General features: G+C 37.4%; 1 protein-coding gene across 4 annotated transcripts in view; it reads right to left on the reverse strand.

The window, feature by feature from the left end:
• The window catches only part of LOC135466207 (regulator of G-protein signaling 7-like), a 32,879-nt gene extending 14,337 nt beyond the window's left edge, over window positions 1–18,542 (reverse strand). For 3 of the 4 annotated variants that reach the window (XM_064743611.1, XM_064743609.1, XM_064743608.1), the window contains exons 1-6: window positions 18,346–18,542; window positions 10,911–10,961; window positions 3,776–3,882; window positions 2,971–3,022; window positions 1,943–2,084; window positions 198–279 (exon numbers count right to left, since the gene is read on the reverse strand). In XM_064743611.1, the coding sequence (XP_064599681.1) occupies window positions 198–279; window positions 1,943–2,084; window positions 2,971–3,022; window positions 3,776–3,882; window positions 10,911–10,961; window positions 18,346–18,442 (531 nt within the window). In that variant the 5' untranslated portion in view covers window positions 18,443–18,542. Of the gene's footprint in view, window positions 1–197; window positions 280–1,942; window positions 2,085–2,970; window positions 3,023–3,775; window positions 3,883–10,910; window positions 10,962–12,194; window positions 12,685–18,345 lie in introns of those variants that run through there. The other variant, XM_064743610.1, reaches the window with a different exon arrangement.
• Between the last annotated feature and the right edge of the window lie 319 nt (window positions 18,543–18,861).

Consider the following 18,861-nt stretch of genomic DNA (forward strand, 5'->3'; position numbering starts at 1 on the left):
ATTTAAAGAGATGCTTACCCACAGATAAAAATAATCTTCTGAAATTTTTTTTTCACTATTTATATGTACTCATGAAAATTTCAACATTAACAGTATAATTAATCTCATGATATGTCTAGCACATGTTTTTCATTTTAAAAATCACTATTTGTAATGTGCCAACAATATGTCAGATAAAATAAAGACAAGCATATTACCACAGGCCTGTGCACATCCCAAAATGCTCTTTCTTGACTGTCTAGAACTTTTCTTTCTAATTTGTCTCTCTTTTTATCAACTCTGCAAAGGTAATATATGGCAAAGGTTGTTTTATGTAATTATTTTTGCATATCCGCATAGTGCTTCACATCAAAATCGAAAATATCTAGAAGAAATAAAAAAAATTGATGGCAGACATTATTTTATTTCATCTGCTTTTTTAGTACATTGCTCACGCTCATTAATTCAATGAAAGAAGTTCAGGTCCAAAAAAAAAAAGCCACACCCTAATAGTTACGGTACCTAAAATGATTTATTTTATTTATTTGATTGGTGTTTTACGTCGTACTCAAGAATATTTCACTTATACAACAGTGGTCAGCATTATGGTAGGAGGAAACCGGGCAAAGCCCGCTGGGAAACCCATGACCATCCGCAGGTTGCTGGCAGACCTACTGACAAAATGCACAATAAAGTCATAACCATGGGCCCCTGGACCTAAAATGCACAATGAAGTCATAACCAAGCCAACACAAGTGGAATCTGAACTTGCAAGCTTGTTACCCGAGCGCTTGAACACTTAACATGATTAATGGCACTATGCATAGATTAGCTGGGCATTTATAATTTAATATATAAATATATTGCAAACACTAATACAACACTTGTTTTACCCAAAAGACATTTTGTACATGTGTACATTTCATAAGGTCACTGATATTCGAACAGTATTTTTATACACGCACATATCCCTGATCCAATTCAATTTCTAACGAACTGTCAAGAAAATGACTTGAGAGTTACCTCCCCTATCCTATTATTATACAAGAATGCATAGCCGTGAGGTCAAAACACGAGGTCCTTCGTCCAATCCATTTAAAAATCAATTTGACTTGCATTTAACATCAGGGACCTGTTTACTGTCTTGAAAGAGCCGTGTGACTTTAATTGGAGGTAGAAATAATGGTGGATATTCCTGTACTGTACTCAGGGAGACGGCTTTAGTCAATAACACATGCACATACTTCATGACTATTGATCTGTTTGATTTTCCCTTCAGACTGATCTCACCCAAGAATGGTTTATCTCTATTAATACACTGAATTTATTAGCAGTAATTAATGGCAGAGGGTGGAGTTGTTGTCTTGCAAATATTTTGTTGGAGGATGACAAGAATGGGTCACCTATTCCAATACCCTAGGACTGGAGATTTATCTTTTTCAAGATTCAATCCCAACTAATACTGTACATGCAACACAAGCTGAGTGCATGTGCTGTGAAGAAAGATTTAACTACCTTTCTCCTGCTAAGAATTCACCCCAATTTTTTATTCAAACTGACTGAGCAACTGTTTATTTATTTGATTTAAACAACATACTATACATACTATTCAATGCAAGGTCAATATACATGCAGGCCTAAATGTACACTTGTACAATTAAGTACATGTGTATATTTTGGTCACCCATAATCAACATTTTGATTTTGTTTTAATTTATTTGATTAATGTTTAATGTTGTAGTTAAGAATTTTTCACGTATTATGATTGCAGTCATGCTTTAACAAAGTGGACAAAACCAAAGTACCGGCAGTATTTAACCAGCACACTTGGATAACCTGTTTAGGTCGGGGTGACTGTAACACTGAAATGAATATAATAGACATATTGAATTTACAAACATCAATTCTCATCAGTATACAATTCTTTAACAAAGTAATGATCTTGGATAAAATCGTTACGTACTTTGCCTGGGCCTCAGCTTGCATGAAAATGAATTCCCACTTTCGTGAGAACATTTTCTGCAAACGGGCTAGATTTTCTGCCTCATAGTCTGCCAGCTCCAGCCTCTGTTTGTTTTGCATTGTACGCTTGCATAAATAGACAGCTGAAAGGGTGAAAAAAGCAAAGAAAACAGTGAAACAAGAATCAAAATATTGACTGACATGCCTTTGCTCTCTGCTCTGAATAAAGAAATACATCTTACAACATATGGAATACTGGAAAAATGTGTTCTCGAAGATGTTTTCAATCAATCTTTTCATATTTTTGTTGGATTAAGAAATAGAGCTTAAATATAGTCCTTTCGAGACATGTGTTTTGGCATATGATTCATACATTTATTGAGGCCACACTATTGAAGAAATGTTCAATTATACAATGGCAATAAGGTTTATGGTTGGAAGGATCCACATTAAACCACTGCCCCTTGTCAAATACATGCATCCTATAAACATGCTTGTATCTGGCATATGAACCTAGATGTACACAGTACATGCATGTACACTTCCTCCCTGCGGAAATACTAGTCAGCCACAAATTGTAGCATATTTCATTTGACCAACAGTTTTAAGCAGATTTTTATTAATGGCATGAGAAATAATGAAAACATTAAACACATTCTACAACTTTTGCAGATTTTTATTAATAGCATGAGAAATAATGAAAACATTAAACACATTCTATAACTTAAATCAAAGCATATATAATTTTTTTTACACAAGATTACTTTAAACACTTAAACAGAGGTACATTTTCACTTATTATGAAGTTCTTTAAAATGACATTTGCCACTGGTATATAAATAATGAATCACATGAATATGTTGCTATAAAAAAACACTGGGACCTATTGGGAACCACAGTACGTCACATACTTTTTCGCTCAATGAGCTTCACTGGAGCCTGCTGGATTTGAACTGGCAACTATGCATGTGGTGAAGTGAAATCTAAGCATGTATCCCTACAGGCAGGGAGTTCGCAGTTAGAACTCACCATAATCCGTGTTTTCTGGTTCCCCACTCCGTGAGGGCCAAAAACAAGGAGTCTGCAAGTAAATTTAAAAACACCAGATACAATAAAACTATCCAAACAGACATATCTAGTTCTTCAATTAGAGGTGACCAAGGATTATCCGTGTTATATTGTGTGCCATTTATCATCCAATTGCTTGTCTGCTAGTACAAACACCAGAAGTACTGATGCTTTCTCTGAAGCATTACCGTGCTAGCCAATGGCTTTGGCTGTGTAGTTCTGCATGAACTGAAGAATATTTTATAAAAGAACCCTGTTTATGACAACCTAAATGCTTACAAAGGTAAAAATTATATATTTGCTAGATACATTTCTGTGCTTTACATGTGTGACTGTTACAAAACTCGATTAAATCAGTATTTGTGGTCATGAGGAAAGAGTGACAATTAAGTAAGATATATATTACTTCATACCAGAGTGGGAAAGTTTGGAAAATTCCTTCAAATCAAATTATTATATGCATTTCCTCCTTCTACACCGAGAAAGTATGCCTGGTTGTGTTAACAAGATCCAATTCAAGGAGGCCTTGAAAACACTCTAGTCACTATTCCTTTACAGCTTTCATTTTTCGAAAATTTATCAAATCACCGATTAAAAAATCAACTGCATAAAATAGCAAAATAGTACAAAGCATGGGTGGGGTTTGGTATGATGGTCCAATGCATCCTACAACTTTTGCCTGAAGTTTCTCAGTAACGTCATTTGGAAACATAACTATCAATGGACAAATACTAGACAATGAGGAAAATTAAGCATTCTGCAGTACCTGAAACCGGTAGTATGTGTTGTCATTCTTGACAGTAAGGACGTGATCATCTATGGGGAAGAAATAGCCGTGAGCAGACATCAAGGATCCCAGATGCAATGCCTCTGCTGTGAAGACAAAGAAACAATGCTGATAAATATATGGCCAAACCATACCTTGTGAATGTACATAATCTCCCACTATGTGGGCCAGCATTATGTTGGGAATTTTCAAGGGTGAGCCATGGTGGATGCCATATAATAAACATGGCCATTTACACATATCTATAAATACATGTGCCAAATTTTTCACTATTTACCTGAAAACATAAACGAGAATAATACCAACCTTGTCAATAATGTTTCAGAATGGGCCCCATGTTAGTTTAGATTTCAAAAATTAATCCTATTGACGTTTAGAAATTTGCATAATTGTTTGTGTATTCACTTTCATAAATGTAGTTTGGAGCTTTACCATTTTCCAGTTCTGAACAATCGGTAAACACAATTTCCCTGTGGAAAAATTTTACCATTTCTTAATAGTAATGATTTACTATTTCCCCTTGGTCAAATAAAGGGTTTTGACATATGTTCTAACAGAATGCTGAACTTTCGTTTAAAACCATTTCCGAGTGGAAAAATTTTACTATTTCTTAATAGTAATGATTTACTATTTCCCCATTGTAAAATAAAGGGTTTTGACATATGTTCTAACAGAATGCTGAACTTTCGTTTAAAACCATTTCCCAGTGGAAAAATTTTACCATTTCTCAATAGTAATGATTTACTATTTCCCCATCGTAAAATAAAGGGTGGTGACATATGTTTTAACAGAAATAAGTATCGACATTAGAAATGAAACCTTACGAGACACATGTATGGTCAAAACCAAAAAGTCATAAAGAAACCCAAGAATGAGAATTCAAATGACATGGGTACTGCGACCACTGCCAGTTTTATTGCACACGTGAATATCAATACAAATAGCAGACAAGTACTGCGATAACAGCCACCATGAGTTAAAGGTTTGGTCAATGGGGCTATTCCTGATGATTTACCTTCACACTACCGCTCCAGGTTATTTTCAAGAATCACTCAATCATGATATGAATGAAGACATTGTAACCGTGTTTAGTCTAAAAAAAAAAAAACCAAAAAAAAAACCACCCTAATCCTTGAGCTTTACAGCAAAATGGGTGGTATGTTGGAACAAGGAATGCTTCCAGCTGATCAAACAATACACAACAAGAGGCTTTTGTCGGGCTGAGCTGCACAAGTGCAATGCTGCCGGCAACCAATTGATGGCAACACGTACCAGTCCATAGCCCCACTCAATCAGAGATTAGCCTCTGATCCTAAATGTCAGACCGTTTGTTCCTGGTCAACCAGACAAACAGTGCAAACAAATCACAAATATTACAGGGAATCAAAAGGTAAACATGATGTAATAAACATGATTTGTGGTAATTGCGATCCATTGGTCATGAGGATCTGGGCTTGGTCTTTGCATAAAGTTTAAATCTAACCTTGTTCCAGTCAAGGCCTGTAGAAAGTCTCACTTACCCAGATTCAGTGAGGTGTGCTATTAAGCTACACTACCCTTCACATGAATTGTGCTCATCTTGCTTTATATGCATACTGGTCATGTTTCACATGTACATATACAAAGTTTCCTGCTACTCCTCCAAACTCTCAAGAACCGAGATGCAACTTTTGTCACCATTGGTGTCTACATGTCATCTAATTGTATACAGTTGCCTGCTACTCCTCCAAATCCTCAAGAACCGAGATGCAACTTTTGTCACCATTGGTGTCTACATGTCATCTAATTGTATACAGTTTCCTGCTACTCCTCCAAATTCTCAAGAACCGAGATGCAACTTTTGTCACCATTGGTGTCTACATGTCATCTAATTGTATACAGTTGCCTGCTACTCCTCCAAATCCTCAAGAACCAAGATGCAACTTTTGTCACCATAGGCGTCTAATTGTATACACATGTCATCTAATTGTATAAAGTTGCCTACTACTCCTCCAAATCCTCAAGAACCGAGATGCAACTTTTATCTCCATTGGTGTCTACATGTCATCTAATTGTTTACAGTTGCCTGCTACTCCTCCAAATCCTCAAGAACCGAGATGCAACTTTTATCACCATTGGTGTCTACATGTCATCTAATTGTATACAGTTGCCTGCTACTCCTCCAAATCCTCAAGAACCGAGATGCAACTTTTATCACCATTGGTGTCTACATGTCATCTAATTGTATCAAGTTGCCTACTACTCTTCCAAATCCTCAAGAACCGAGATGCAACTTTTATCACCATTGGTGTCTACATGTCATCTAATTGTATACAGTTGCCTGCTACTCCTCCAAATCCTCAAGAACCGAGATGCAACTTTTGTCACCATAGGCGTCTAATTGTATACACATGTCATCTAATTGTATAAAGTTGCCTACTACTCCTCCAAATCCTCAAGAACCGAGATGCAACTTTTATCACCATTGGTGTCTACATGTCATCTAATTGTATACAGTTGCCTGCTACTCCTCCAAATCCTCAAGAACCGAGATGCAACTTTTATCACCATTGGTGTCTACATGTCATCTAATTGTATCAAGTTGCCTACTACTCTTCCAAATCCTCAAGAACCGAGATGCAACTTTTATCACCATTGGTGTCTACATGTCATCTAATTGTATACAGTTGCCTGCTACTCCTCCAAATCCTCAAGAACCGAGATGCAACTTTTATCACCATTGGTGTCTACATGTCATCTAATTGTACACAGTTGCCTGCTACTCCTCCAAATCCTCAAGAACCGAGATGCAACTTTTATCACCATTGGTGTCTACATGTCATCTAATTGTATACAGTTGCCTACTACTCCTCCAAATCTTCAAGAACCGAGATGCAACTTTTATCACCATTGGTGTCTACATGTCATCTAATTGTATACAGTTGCCTGCTACTCCTCCAAATCCTCAAGAACCGAGATGCAACTTTTATCACCATTGGTGTCTACATGTCATCTAATTGTATACAGTTGCCTACTACTCCTCCAAATCCTCAAGAACTGAGATGCAACTTTTATCACCATTGGTGTCTACATGTCATCTAATTGTATCAAGTTGCCTACTACTCCTCCAAATCCTCAAGAACTGAGAAGCAATATCAGTCACCATAAGAGCCATACATGTCATCCAAAATCAATATAAAATTGGCATCAACAAATTCAACATGGAAGAAAAGCAAGGACTGACACTTAGCAGACACTACGTGCTTTGACCGGTGTCCTGCTTCAATAAATATTACTAAAAAATAACCAATCTGACGAAAACTTTCATTATTTTGTTCATTAATAACTAATTTTTTTTGTTGGTAGCATATACATGGCTCATTTAGCAACATTTCCTGCCTGAATTTCATGTTTTATTCACTACGACAGCCAGATGGTCTAGCAGAAAAGTTCCACTGACAAGGAAGTCTTGAAAAACCTCAGGTCACTGACTCCACCCACAAACTGCACCAGCTGCATCAGTGAAATATTCTTGAACAAATTATTAACCTTCCCTGAAATAAATAATCTCCTCAAGGAGGAAGCCAGCATGAGCTGGAGTTGAACTAACACTGACTGCATCGGTGAGAGGCTTCTCAGTTATTGTGTCATGCTGACACACTAAACAAACTGACACCTCGGCCACACAGGCCCATGGAGATACAGACCATCAGCAAATGACTGTTAACTACTGATTAAGTCTGTTGCTCATTTTCTGTGTTTACATGTACTTTAGTAACGGTACTAAAACTGCCAACACAAATCTTTCAAACATATCACTTTCCCAACATATCAATCTGTTTACAAGTACACCCACATGTACCCATATACCACTTTTCTTAACTGACCTTGTTTACAATAAAGTGCATTCACAAAGCACATTTGCAACAATATGTGCCAAATGTAAATAAAATATATTGTTTTATTGCCTTTTTTTACAACAGTATATATATATATATATATATATATATATATATATATAAATAAATACTGTTGTAAAAAAAGACTATAAAACAGTATCAGTTACAGAAATGCAACATAACAGCTATGGTGATATACATATGTGTGGACAAATCTAACCCAGATCTCTTTCAGATACCAAAAACTTGTTTCTCGAGACGCTTTTGGCATATGCAGTAATTGAAGTAGAATAGTGTTTGTATGGCACAGTTTTGCTTGGCACTGGCAGACCGTTGGCCCTAGAGATATGTACACTTATCAGGTATTTTCCTTTTTTTAGCTCACCTTAATATAACAGACAGTGATTACCCAATGAGAAAGCATTAAAAATCAGTCGGGAGGCAACAATGGTTGAGTATTTGTTTACCCCTCCATCACTGTAACACCAAAGTATTGAAGGGAACGACCAGGGCAGCGAGTGCACCACACAATTACAGCATGGTTGAATTCCTTCAACCTTGTACAACAGTCAGATTTCCTCATGCACATAATCAATCAAAAGTGTATCTATGCAAATAATAATGAGATTTGGCCAGCAGAAGCAGTGGTTTTGCACAGATGATTGTGGCCAGTAATCAGCCAGCAGCTGTAAGCAATGACGTCGTACTGTATCCGAACCCAAATCTCCAACCCATATTCATCATATATACGCACGTCTACGCCTGGCAAAAGGCTAATCCCCCAAACTGACACTCATTCTTCCTAGCACTCCCTTTTGTTTGTCTTTGTCCAATCAATATGCCACTCTTCAACAACCTTTTTGTTCGCCTCACAGTCCAAGGCACTGGAAAATTTCTGGGCTTAATACTGCTAAATGTGCCGTGTGATTTAGCACAAACCGATCAATTCACCAAATGTAACCATTCACTCGTTCTTTTTTGTTCTTGTTGTTGTTTTTTAATTGCTACACAGCCTAATAATGTGATTTCTGCTGGGTGCATACAATTCTGCAGAGCACATATAATCTACAGACCTATTTTTTGACAGAGAAATGACATAGATTGACAGAGAAATGAAGACATCTATACAGCCAGTACAGTGCCTTAAAGAGCACATGATTATCTTCATCAAAGTGTCACCTAATCTATACTGGTATACTGCACCCATTGCACATGGCTAGCATGCATATTTCAGTACCAGTGCTGGAAGACCATACCCATGCCTTGTAGAGGTGCCAACATTCATGTGTAACGTACATGTATAAAGGGAATGAAAAGTAATAGACTCAATTAAGTTGCTATCAAGTGGAAACACATCCTAGACAGCCAAAATAAAATAAAATAAAATAAAAATACAACCCTAAAAGTAGTCTGCTTAAAAGCAGAACTCCTAGTTTGCAAAAGCCCCAAAAACGAGACAAAAACAATGGCAATACAACAGAATTCAATGTACCATTTTTGGTTCTTTAAATGTTTCCTGTTTGTTACCTTTTACTGCTGGAAGGCAAGAAATACCTCTATTGCCTCAAAATGACGTTCTTTAAATGTTTTCTGTTTGTTACCTTTTACTCCTGGAAGGCAGGAAACACCTCTATTGCCTCAAAATGATTTTTTTTTTTTTTTGATTCAGCATTTATTTATGAACATATATGATTTATTTATTTATTTATTTCATTGGTGTTTTATGCCGTACTCAAGAATATTTCACTTATACGACAGCGGCCAGCATTATGGTGGGTGGGAACCGGGCACAGCACCCGGGGGAAACCCACGACCATCCGCAGGTTGCTGACAGACCTTCCCACTTACGGCCGGAGAGGAAGCCAGCATGAGCTGGACTTGAACTCACAGCGAGCCTCAAAATGTCGATGCAGGATATGCACCTGAACAACATGCTCACACAAAGAATAATATACATACCTACTAATTCCATCAATTAGATGACACACAAAAACAGACTGTAGAATAACAGGGAACCCTCCAGGAAGGTAAAGTATACCATATATACAAAGATAGGCATCAAAAATGTTCAAAACGTTTTATCATATCTCAGCTTTGGATGTTGCTGGCTGTAGAAGAATTCAATGTTCAAAATGACTACAAACATCTCTATTTACTGAGCAGGAAGAGCACAAAGTGAAACCCAATCAGAGGACATTGTTTGGAGAACCTTGACCAAACACTGCTGCAGCAGGAGTACACTATCAGTGGCTGTTAGTGTAATTGAAATGGGGGCTAACAATATGGCTGCTATCTCACTGCCGAGACAAGCAGTCGCCACCCCAACAGATTTAGCTGGTCGCAAAGCTTTTACCATCTCTGTATTTACAAGGAAAACAGAGAACCAACTTGTTCCACATTCTTATTAAAACCTGGTTAAGTCAACCACATTTTGGAAGTCACTTAAAATTAACCCACAAAAGCTCCTTCAACCTACACTTATGTATAAAGAATCCTTTTCACTTAATCTATTAAACCTGAACATCTCCCCAATTGCCACAGCGATAAACAGGTATGAACACACATATTGAAGAACTGCAATTTGAGATTCAATGTTTAAGTCTTTACCGCAAGTTGAATACGTGTTAATATCAAATATATTCTACTCATGATGTGAACTTAATTCAATCTGACTGATTTACTACAAATGCATGAGAAAAGATCACCTAAAAGTTAAACAAAGAAATTTCACACTGCTGCATGTATATGTTATACATATTTCAAGGTTACTGTTCTTCAACCCTTTCACATTTTTGCAAGGTCTTGATTTAAGTATATTCTGAAGGCATTATTCTATGTATACTTTTTGTGAAGTCATGAAATTAGCCAATCCAACCAATGTAGTTTTTTCTCCAAAATCAGATTAAAAATGTGGATAAATTGCACCGAAAGATGCTATTTTCTATGCAAAAGAGTTGAGAGATTAGGGTGGGTATTGGTACGCTCTCTTTAACCATCAAAGATGAATACCTCAATGTTTAACACATGTCTGTTAATAAGGACAAACAAACCCAATGCTGACTGCCGTGTTAGACACAGCTATAAAGACCATTTTATGGTGTAATTATTAAAAAAAAAAATTTACAAGAACAGTTTACACTGAAGTGTGGTCAACAACTGCAGCTTTAACCTGTGAAACAGTGTCTGCACAGTGTCGGCCAGTTAACACTTCAGCAACAAGTTTTACTGTCACTTACTTTGATCATCCACATCCAGGTTTCTCATCATCCAACTGACCAAATCTTGACCTACAATGACAGAAAACAGAATCATCATCATCAAAGCATCCAAACCTTTATAGTCAATGCGTTTAACACTATACAACAAAATTGTACCCTTTGTATTAAAGGAATAGTTTATATGTCAGACACTGTCTGACACTTTTTCACACTTTTTAAAACCTGAGGGTGGCACTCATATTCAGCCTTAGTTTTTCATTTTTTTGAATCTATGTTTATTTTCCACACATTAAGGATACAAGACATTGCTTTTTCTCTTGTTATATTTACTATGAATTTTGATACAACACCGAAGTACTCGGTAGGCCTACACATAATTCTATACTACAGATTTTTTTTAGTTGAAGAACTTTGGGAAGAACAGTGTCTTCATCAGTTCATTGCATCAGTTACACTAACGATACTATTATTAACATTCATAGTTGCTTAATGTGACAGTCAATGAAGTCTACAATGTATTTCATCAAAATGTAAGGAAATGAGAGGAGAGTGCAAGGAGCCACGTATCTTGTACAGGTTTGTATATTTGTCATGGGCTAGAGTTCCACAGCCTTGACAACAAGCATTCTAAGAGGACACGAGTGCATGTCTTTTATCTGTTTGGAGTTTCATAACTAGGCTAAATATATATATATATATATATATATATATATGTATATAATACTTTTAAAAAATTATCGAAATAAAATGATGAAAAACCACCATACTACTGGAATCATCTTTGGACCAAATTAATTAAGGATTAATTCATCACCTGAATTTTAACCAAAATCAAAAGCTAATGCCTTGGGCTACATATACACATTATTTAATATTTTAACTCTCAAACTTGGAAATATGTTCCTCAGTTAGTTTGCGCACTAGTGCTGCATAATGACCCAGGAGTCTCTCACCAATGCGATAGCCGTGAGTTCAAGTCCAGCTCATGCTGGCTTCCTCTCTGGCTGTACGTGAGAAGGTCTATCAGCAACCTACGGATGGTTGTTGGTTTCCCCTGGGCTTTGCCCGGTTTCCACGCACCATAATGTTGGTCGCCGTCATATAAGTGAAATATTCTTGAGTATGGCATAAAACACCAATGAAATAAATAAATAAATAAATCATATATGTTCATAAATAAATGCTGAATTATTCTGTTTTAATTTCCAAACCATAAAATAACATCATGCTTAAAAATATGTTACTACAGCCTGACAGATATAATTAACATTCTGTTTATGTTGTGATATTAAGGTGTCATACTTATCATTGACAGCAAAGCAATGAAACTGGCTGGGAAAATAATGCAGTACGAGCTAGTGACTTGATGAAGTTTTATTATTTCCATAAAGTCATTTTGTCTTTTACAGCTGCATCACAACATTAAACGCTGGCCATACATAGGGCTATCTTATGATTGTCAAATCGCATTAATATGAAGAGGCATAAGTGGGGAATAAGGTCTGACAGGTCATTACAGAAGTCTGTATGACAGTTAATACAGTTAGAGAGCGAGTGTGAGCAAGCAGCTGGTGTCAACAGCAGCACATAGATATGAATTTATTATCAAATCCCGGCGTACAATTCACGCAGCACAATGCACGTATCCACGATTCTCCTCCAAACAAGCCCTCAGTATGGGGCAATAACAGGCAGACAATTGTCTCCAGGAGTACATCAGCTTCTCCTTCTCTATTAGATATTGTCTTGCAATGGCTCGCAGAAAGCCTAAGCAGCACCGCACTATTGCCCGGCCGGCCACCGCCGACTAGTCTAACAACATTACTGGCGGATCAATGCACCCCGGCCTCCACATGGCATCCAGGACCTGCCCAGGCATCCTGAGGGGTTCCAGCACCCAAGCCTGGCTCCCTGTTCCCTGACTGTTCCCTGGCTGTCACTGATGGCCGTGACTAATGATCGTGGTAGAGACAAGTCTGTCCCTACCCTTCCCGCAGACATGTCACACTGCTGTGCGCACTTCCTCAATGGGGCCATTACACACAGCCCCCATGCATTCCAATGAGCTGATAAATTAACCAGTAACCCTGTCCTCCTTCACAGTGTCTATACTGCTGCAGTAGAGGACAGATTCATATGGCGCTGGCTGTGGCGACACCACCTACTATAGCTGCCATGCTTGTTAGCATCCAGGGTGTCTGACTGGTAGTGTCCTCACAGTGTCATACTCCCTCCCATTAGTCCACACCTACCCTACAGCCTGGGGACACCGCCCACCTACACATATAGGCGCACCATTCCCCTCCCTCCTCACAAGCCACCAGGAAGCATTATCAAGTCCCCAGTATCAGCTGTGTCAGTCGTTGTCAGATTACAGGACTGCTGTCACAGCTACTGACACTCATATCATAAAGTCACCACAGATGATTTACTTCCTGACCTGCCCCTTTCGCATGTTTACTACATGTAGGTATTCACCTGCCAACTGGCAGAGATTGTAGTGAATAACTACTGTAATAGTGAAACAAGATATGAATGAATGCTTATGGCCTAATGCCACATCGGCAATATGTCAAGCCATATCGTACCTAAACCAGATATGATGATTATATCATACCCAGTTTAATATTTATTAAAGTAAATAACCCTTCACAAAAGTGCATTTTTAGAGTCAATTTAATGTCATAAAGCAATACTTTTGATGATGAAACTTACACTTCTCCCGAAGGATGTTCTTCATGTAGCTTATATAGAGAGCCTAATCACACCTTTCTATTAAGATCAATAAAACTCGCACAGTCATGAAAAATGAGCAACTCAGTCATGGGTAAAAGTTTAGGTCAATTACTTGTCTCACCTGCCTAAATGCAAGCACTCCATGTCCATTCAAAATTAATCAGAACATACCCTAATTTCTCAACCTTTTCAAATATGAAAGAGCAACTTTTAGCGAAATTTATGCATATTTTTAATTTGATATAAGACAAAACTACATTGGTTGGATTGGCCAATTTCAGCAGCTCACAAAAACACGCAGAAAGGTTGAAGGATTACAGTAGATATGATGATTACATGTATAGGACACCCAAAGATCTTGCCATTGTTAATGTTCTGAAATTAGAGTACCTCTTTCTTTCTTTCTTACTCTTTGTGGCCATTTTGTAATCTACCCACATCATAAACCTATCTCATCAGATGAAGTGGCATAGTTTCCCTGGTTTTTTTTTTTCTTTTTTGTGTGCAGCCAACCAGATCAGTTCCTGGTAGAAGACTATCACTCGTCCTAATTGAATAGTCAATAGAAAGGCTCTTCTGCTGGCCTGTAACAATCCTGACAGTGCCACTCACAAGCGTCTCCAGTTTCTTGGTCTTTTAGCACCAACTTAAGTGAAGAGGAAGTACTACTGTATTGTAGCATTCAGCCCTGTTCACACACTTGTTAATGTGCACCAGATAAGGTGTGAAGTGCAGCCCACTCTATAGATCTCAACGCATTAACTATATTGGAGTTCAAGACCAGCACTGGCTAAGCCATTTATGCTGTTGTCAAGGAGACCGAATACATTGAGTTATGAGAGCAAAAGTAAACAGAACCAATAATTCTTGGAAACCTATCATGGGTCACATGGCCTTGACATTACATCCAATCAATTTTCCCCCTTCTCCCGTAAAATAATGTATCTGCCTTAAAAATTAACCCCAAAAATCATAATTTATGAAGGAAATAGTAGTTAGTAGTTTGTAAATTATTACTAACGTCAATTGGTGTTGATTTTTCCAGTAGAATATACATGCCACCTTCCAAACACACCTCAAAACACCTTTCTAATACATGTATCTACAGAACTCCTAGGAAAAGGTCAAATAATTAGCTCAGTAGTGGACAAAAGTTTAGGCCAAATACAGAAATAGCTATCCTACCAGGAGGATTATACTTTGGTGAAGTCCTCAAATCTGCCAACCCAATCCTTGTAGTTCTGTCTCCAAAATCGAATTGAATAGGTGCATAAATGACAGTGAAAGTAGTCCTTTCCTTTATATCAAATGGCTGAGGAATTGGATACCTTTTCTTCCTCCTTTCTTTATTAATATTTGTAATTTTCTTGATTGACAAAACTAGTACATAAAAATTTTTCTTAGCCAATATATGGGGGGCAATGTTAACAGTAACTGATGTTTTACTTTTCCCTTACTTTTGAAGGTTATATGAGTGAGAATGTTACAGAATAAAATCAGGAGAATTAACTTCTCCTAAATACAAATCATTCTTGATTACGGACATTAAATGTTGTAGATACACTGCACAAATGTTGTAAGCTGCCATAGAGTCAATGAAAAATTCTTCAACAATCAAATAAAATGTTGCCAGGAAAAAAAAAAATTACCAACAGAGTCTTGGCATTCACATGTCATTTACAACTTGCAATAGCTGCCCAAATTGTCCATTTTAATGAGCAGTTCAATCCGCCAAAATTTACTGAAAGAAACTAAATACTAACAGGGCCATTTGTGCAGCACATAGGAATGAACAATCATACCATTATGATGTATCCCGATAGTCATGACAGCAATATGACACCAACATGAACAAAATCACACTTGCGCATTTTCATAATAGAGGAACACAGGTCACTGACAGCGGTTTAATTTACAAGGGATTTAACTTTTTTTAGTGTTCCATTTTGCAGCTACGTTGCAGCTTCATGCATATGAATGTGTTAAATTGCTGTTAAATTTGAGACTAAGGGGTAGTTCTAGGGTGAACTAGTCCACAATGTGAGGTTTCTGTTGAAAAGGAATATGATGTACTATGAACAAATATGCATATACATCTTGTCTACATATGTAGAGTTTCTCAATTCCTTAAACCCAACCCTCAAAACAACGAAACTTTTGTCGTATTTCCCGGAGGGAACATTAGTAGAACTTGGAATGTCCTCACTGAAAACCCCCAAATCATAGTTCAAAAACAGGTGGGTGTCTACTGTCCAATAAACCAGAGGATATCTCGTGCTGAAACCACTGTACCAAATGTAAGACGATGATATTAATCCCAATTAAAACGGTATATTAAATTTTGTGTCACGGCCTACAGTCATACAGAATCAAGGAATGAATGAATATGACAATCCTATCCGTAATATGCATATAAGACTGTGCATTCATAGTCTAAAGAAAACTTGTTCGGATATTAAGTATTTAAACAGTGTAAAACTTGAGATTAAGATGGCAACTGACGGAGATATTGTACCAGAAAACTGTGAAGACAGCCACAAGCAGCAAGCAACAGCAAACAATCATGGTCTCATAGAAACGCATTCCCAGAAAGGCCACCAGCTTGCCACAGTGTTATAATTATCAAAGCACTCATACATGTAGTACATGAAAGTATAAATGTATCAAAATAAAACCTGAAAACCACATAAATCAATAAATTTATCTTGTTATTTGATAATTGTCTTATGCCACACGGAAGAATATTTCATTCACATAACAGCAGCCAGCATTATGGAGGCAGGAAACTGGACAAGGACCGGAGGAAACTGGACAGAGACTGGAGGAAACTGAACAGAGACCGGAGAAAACTCACAAACATGAGCAGGTTACTGGCCAGCCCACATATGAATGAAAACAAACTAGCCAAATGATGCACAAGTTGACAATGGCAGAAGCTTACGCACAAAGAGACTAAGACAAGAGGGGATGCAACATGATGTACATATTTATGTGAATATTTAATTTATTTTTCCAAATTTTTGCAAAAACTCATAAAAAAGAAGAAAGAAAAAAAAAAACATGGTAATGCCTGTCACGGTTCATGTTCAATGACGAAGACAGCAAAGACGTGAGCCACGGTCAGACTTTTCCCAAGGTGATAAAAACCCAAGTTGTGATCAGAGCGTTTATAATAATTCAAGTCATACAGACATCAATAGTTAGGCTATTAAATCAGTTTAAGGGGCCTGATCTCTTCTTCCAGTTGCCACCCCAGATACACACGGCCCACTACTCTCAAGCTTAACTGCATTGCCAGGCCATCAATACTACCTGTATTTTAACTATTGATTTACCCCAGCCCACCCCACCCCTCACTCCCAGTCGCAGCAGCCTTAACTCCACACTGACACTGCCATGATTTCATTAGATCACCAGCAATCATTCCCATTACACTCTGTCATTTTCACTGCCACGTCTCACTCATAAATTTTTAATGCTTTCACATGTGAAATTAAAGTCATAATGGGTTAATTAAATTTAAAAAAAAAAAAAAAAAGGAGAGTTCAACTCAAGACATGATCTCGCATAGTTACAAACACTGCAATAAAGTAAGCAGGAATGCACAGGGAAAGTCATCTAATGGCTGTATACAGAGTAAACCATGAAGACAGGCTTAATCTGGGGTTCCTTTGGTTGACAGTGAGTGCTTGCGAACTAACCTATTTACAGGAAACCTCAATGCAGAAAATAGGTAACCTCACTGCAGACCAAATACACAGGTTCTGCACTTGGTTTAAGTGTAATATATCTCTACCTAATTATAAAGCTGTCCTTCGTCAGCTAATGAGCATTGTAAAAAATTTCTTAGCCACTGGCAGCCTGTGACATATTTTGATATTGGAACAGAGTGTGGAACTGGATGTCATTTGTAAGGCTTAGTCATATATATATATCACAATAACATGGCTGTAGATGTAATTACACAGTTACATGATAATAATGAAAGCCTGTTAGTTCAAAAAAAGATACCCAGTTAAAAGATTCTCAACTGAAACATTTGAAAGTACACGTACATGTATGTACGCTACAACGTGGTAACATATTTTGGGGGCACACTTGTTACGGAGTTAACACATGTATACTGACTCCTGGGTTGTGTATGATGAGTGTGAGGTGTTTCATCCAATAGAAGCAAACGCATAAAGAGGAAAGGTAAAATGTATGCAAAGTCCTTACAACAATCTGTTTGTTTCAAATTTGTTATCCAGATAATATGTACAACCTGTCCATTGCTTGACTATTCTTTTGAAATCATCAACATGGGCTACAAATATGCACTCTGCAAACAGAAGAGCTAAATTTTCAACAAACCGGAGGCAATAATTCATTAAACTAAACATAAATTGTGAAATTGTTACCTACACATATGCCTGCTCAGCTGCAGAAATTTAACTCAGGGCTTATATCTGCTTAATTAAATCTGTTATTTAATGTCAAGTAACATATACCTGGCTTCTTTGTCCATAGTCATCATTATTTCTTATTTATTTAGTATCATGTTGGCTTAAATAGTTCCTTGTCAGAAGAGTGCGGTACAAACATGTGTGAAACATTTGTAAACGAAATAGTGCTTGGCTCTATAAACTTTCAAATGTGTTACTATGTGCTATAAGTACATCTATGCATGATGTTATCAACTCTACATTGCTGTTCAATTTCACTAGTAATACCTTACCTGTGAAGACACTTGGCACTTTGGACATAAAACTTTTCACAGTCCTAACCGGTACCCCTGTGTTGTCATCCTGCATTCGGTCAACTATTGACTCCATCTGAAATGACAATGTTTCACATTTTAATGATTATGTCAATATCCACTTGTTCAAAATTGGATATCAAGAGGAGTGAAACAGAACTGAGATTGATTTATTTGATTGGTGTTTTTAAGCCACACTCAAGAATATTTCACTTGTATGACAACGACCAGCATTTATATTGTGGGAGGACCCATAACCATCCACAGGTTGTGGGAACACCTTCCCAGGGGAAGCCAGCACGAGCTGGACTTGAATTCACAGTGCCCGCATTGATGAGAAGCTCCTGTGTCACTGGCAAGCTAACCCCCTCAGCCACTGGGTCCCTCACTGAGGTTTACAATAAAGGCAGAACAATAGGCATTCAAAGATCACTCTATTCTAGCTGGCAGCCACTTCCATATATAGCTGGTACCCATAAAACAACTTGTTCAGTT

The sequence above is a fragment of the Liolophura sinensis genome, chromosome 6, assembly GCF_032854445.1.
Source record: "Liolophura sinensis isolate JHLJ2023 chromosome 6, CUHK_Ljap_v2, whole genome shotgun sequence".
Classification (NCBI taxonomy): Eukaryota; Metazoa; Mollusca; class Polyplacophora; order Chitonida; family Chitonidae; genus Liolophura; species Liolophura sinensis.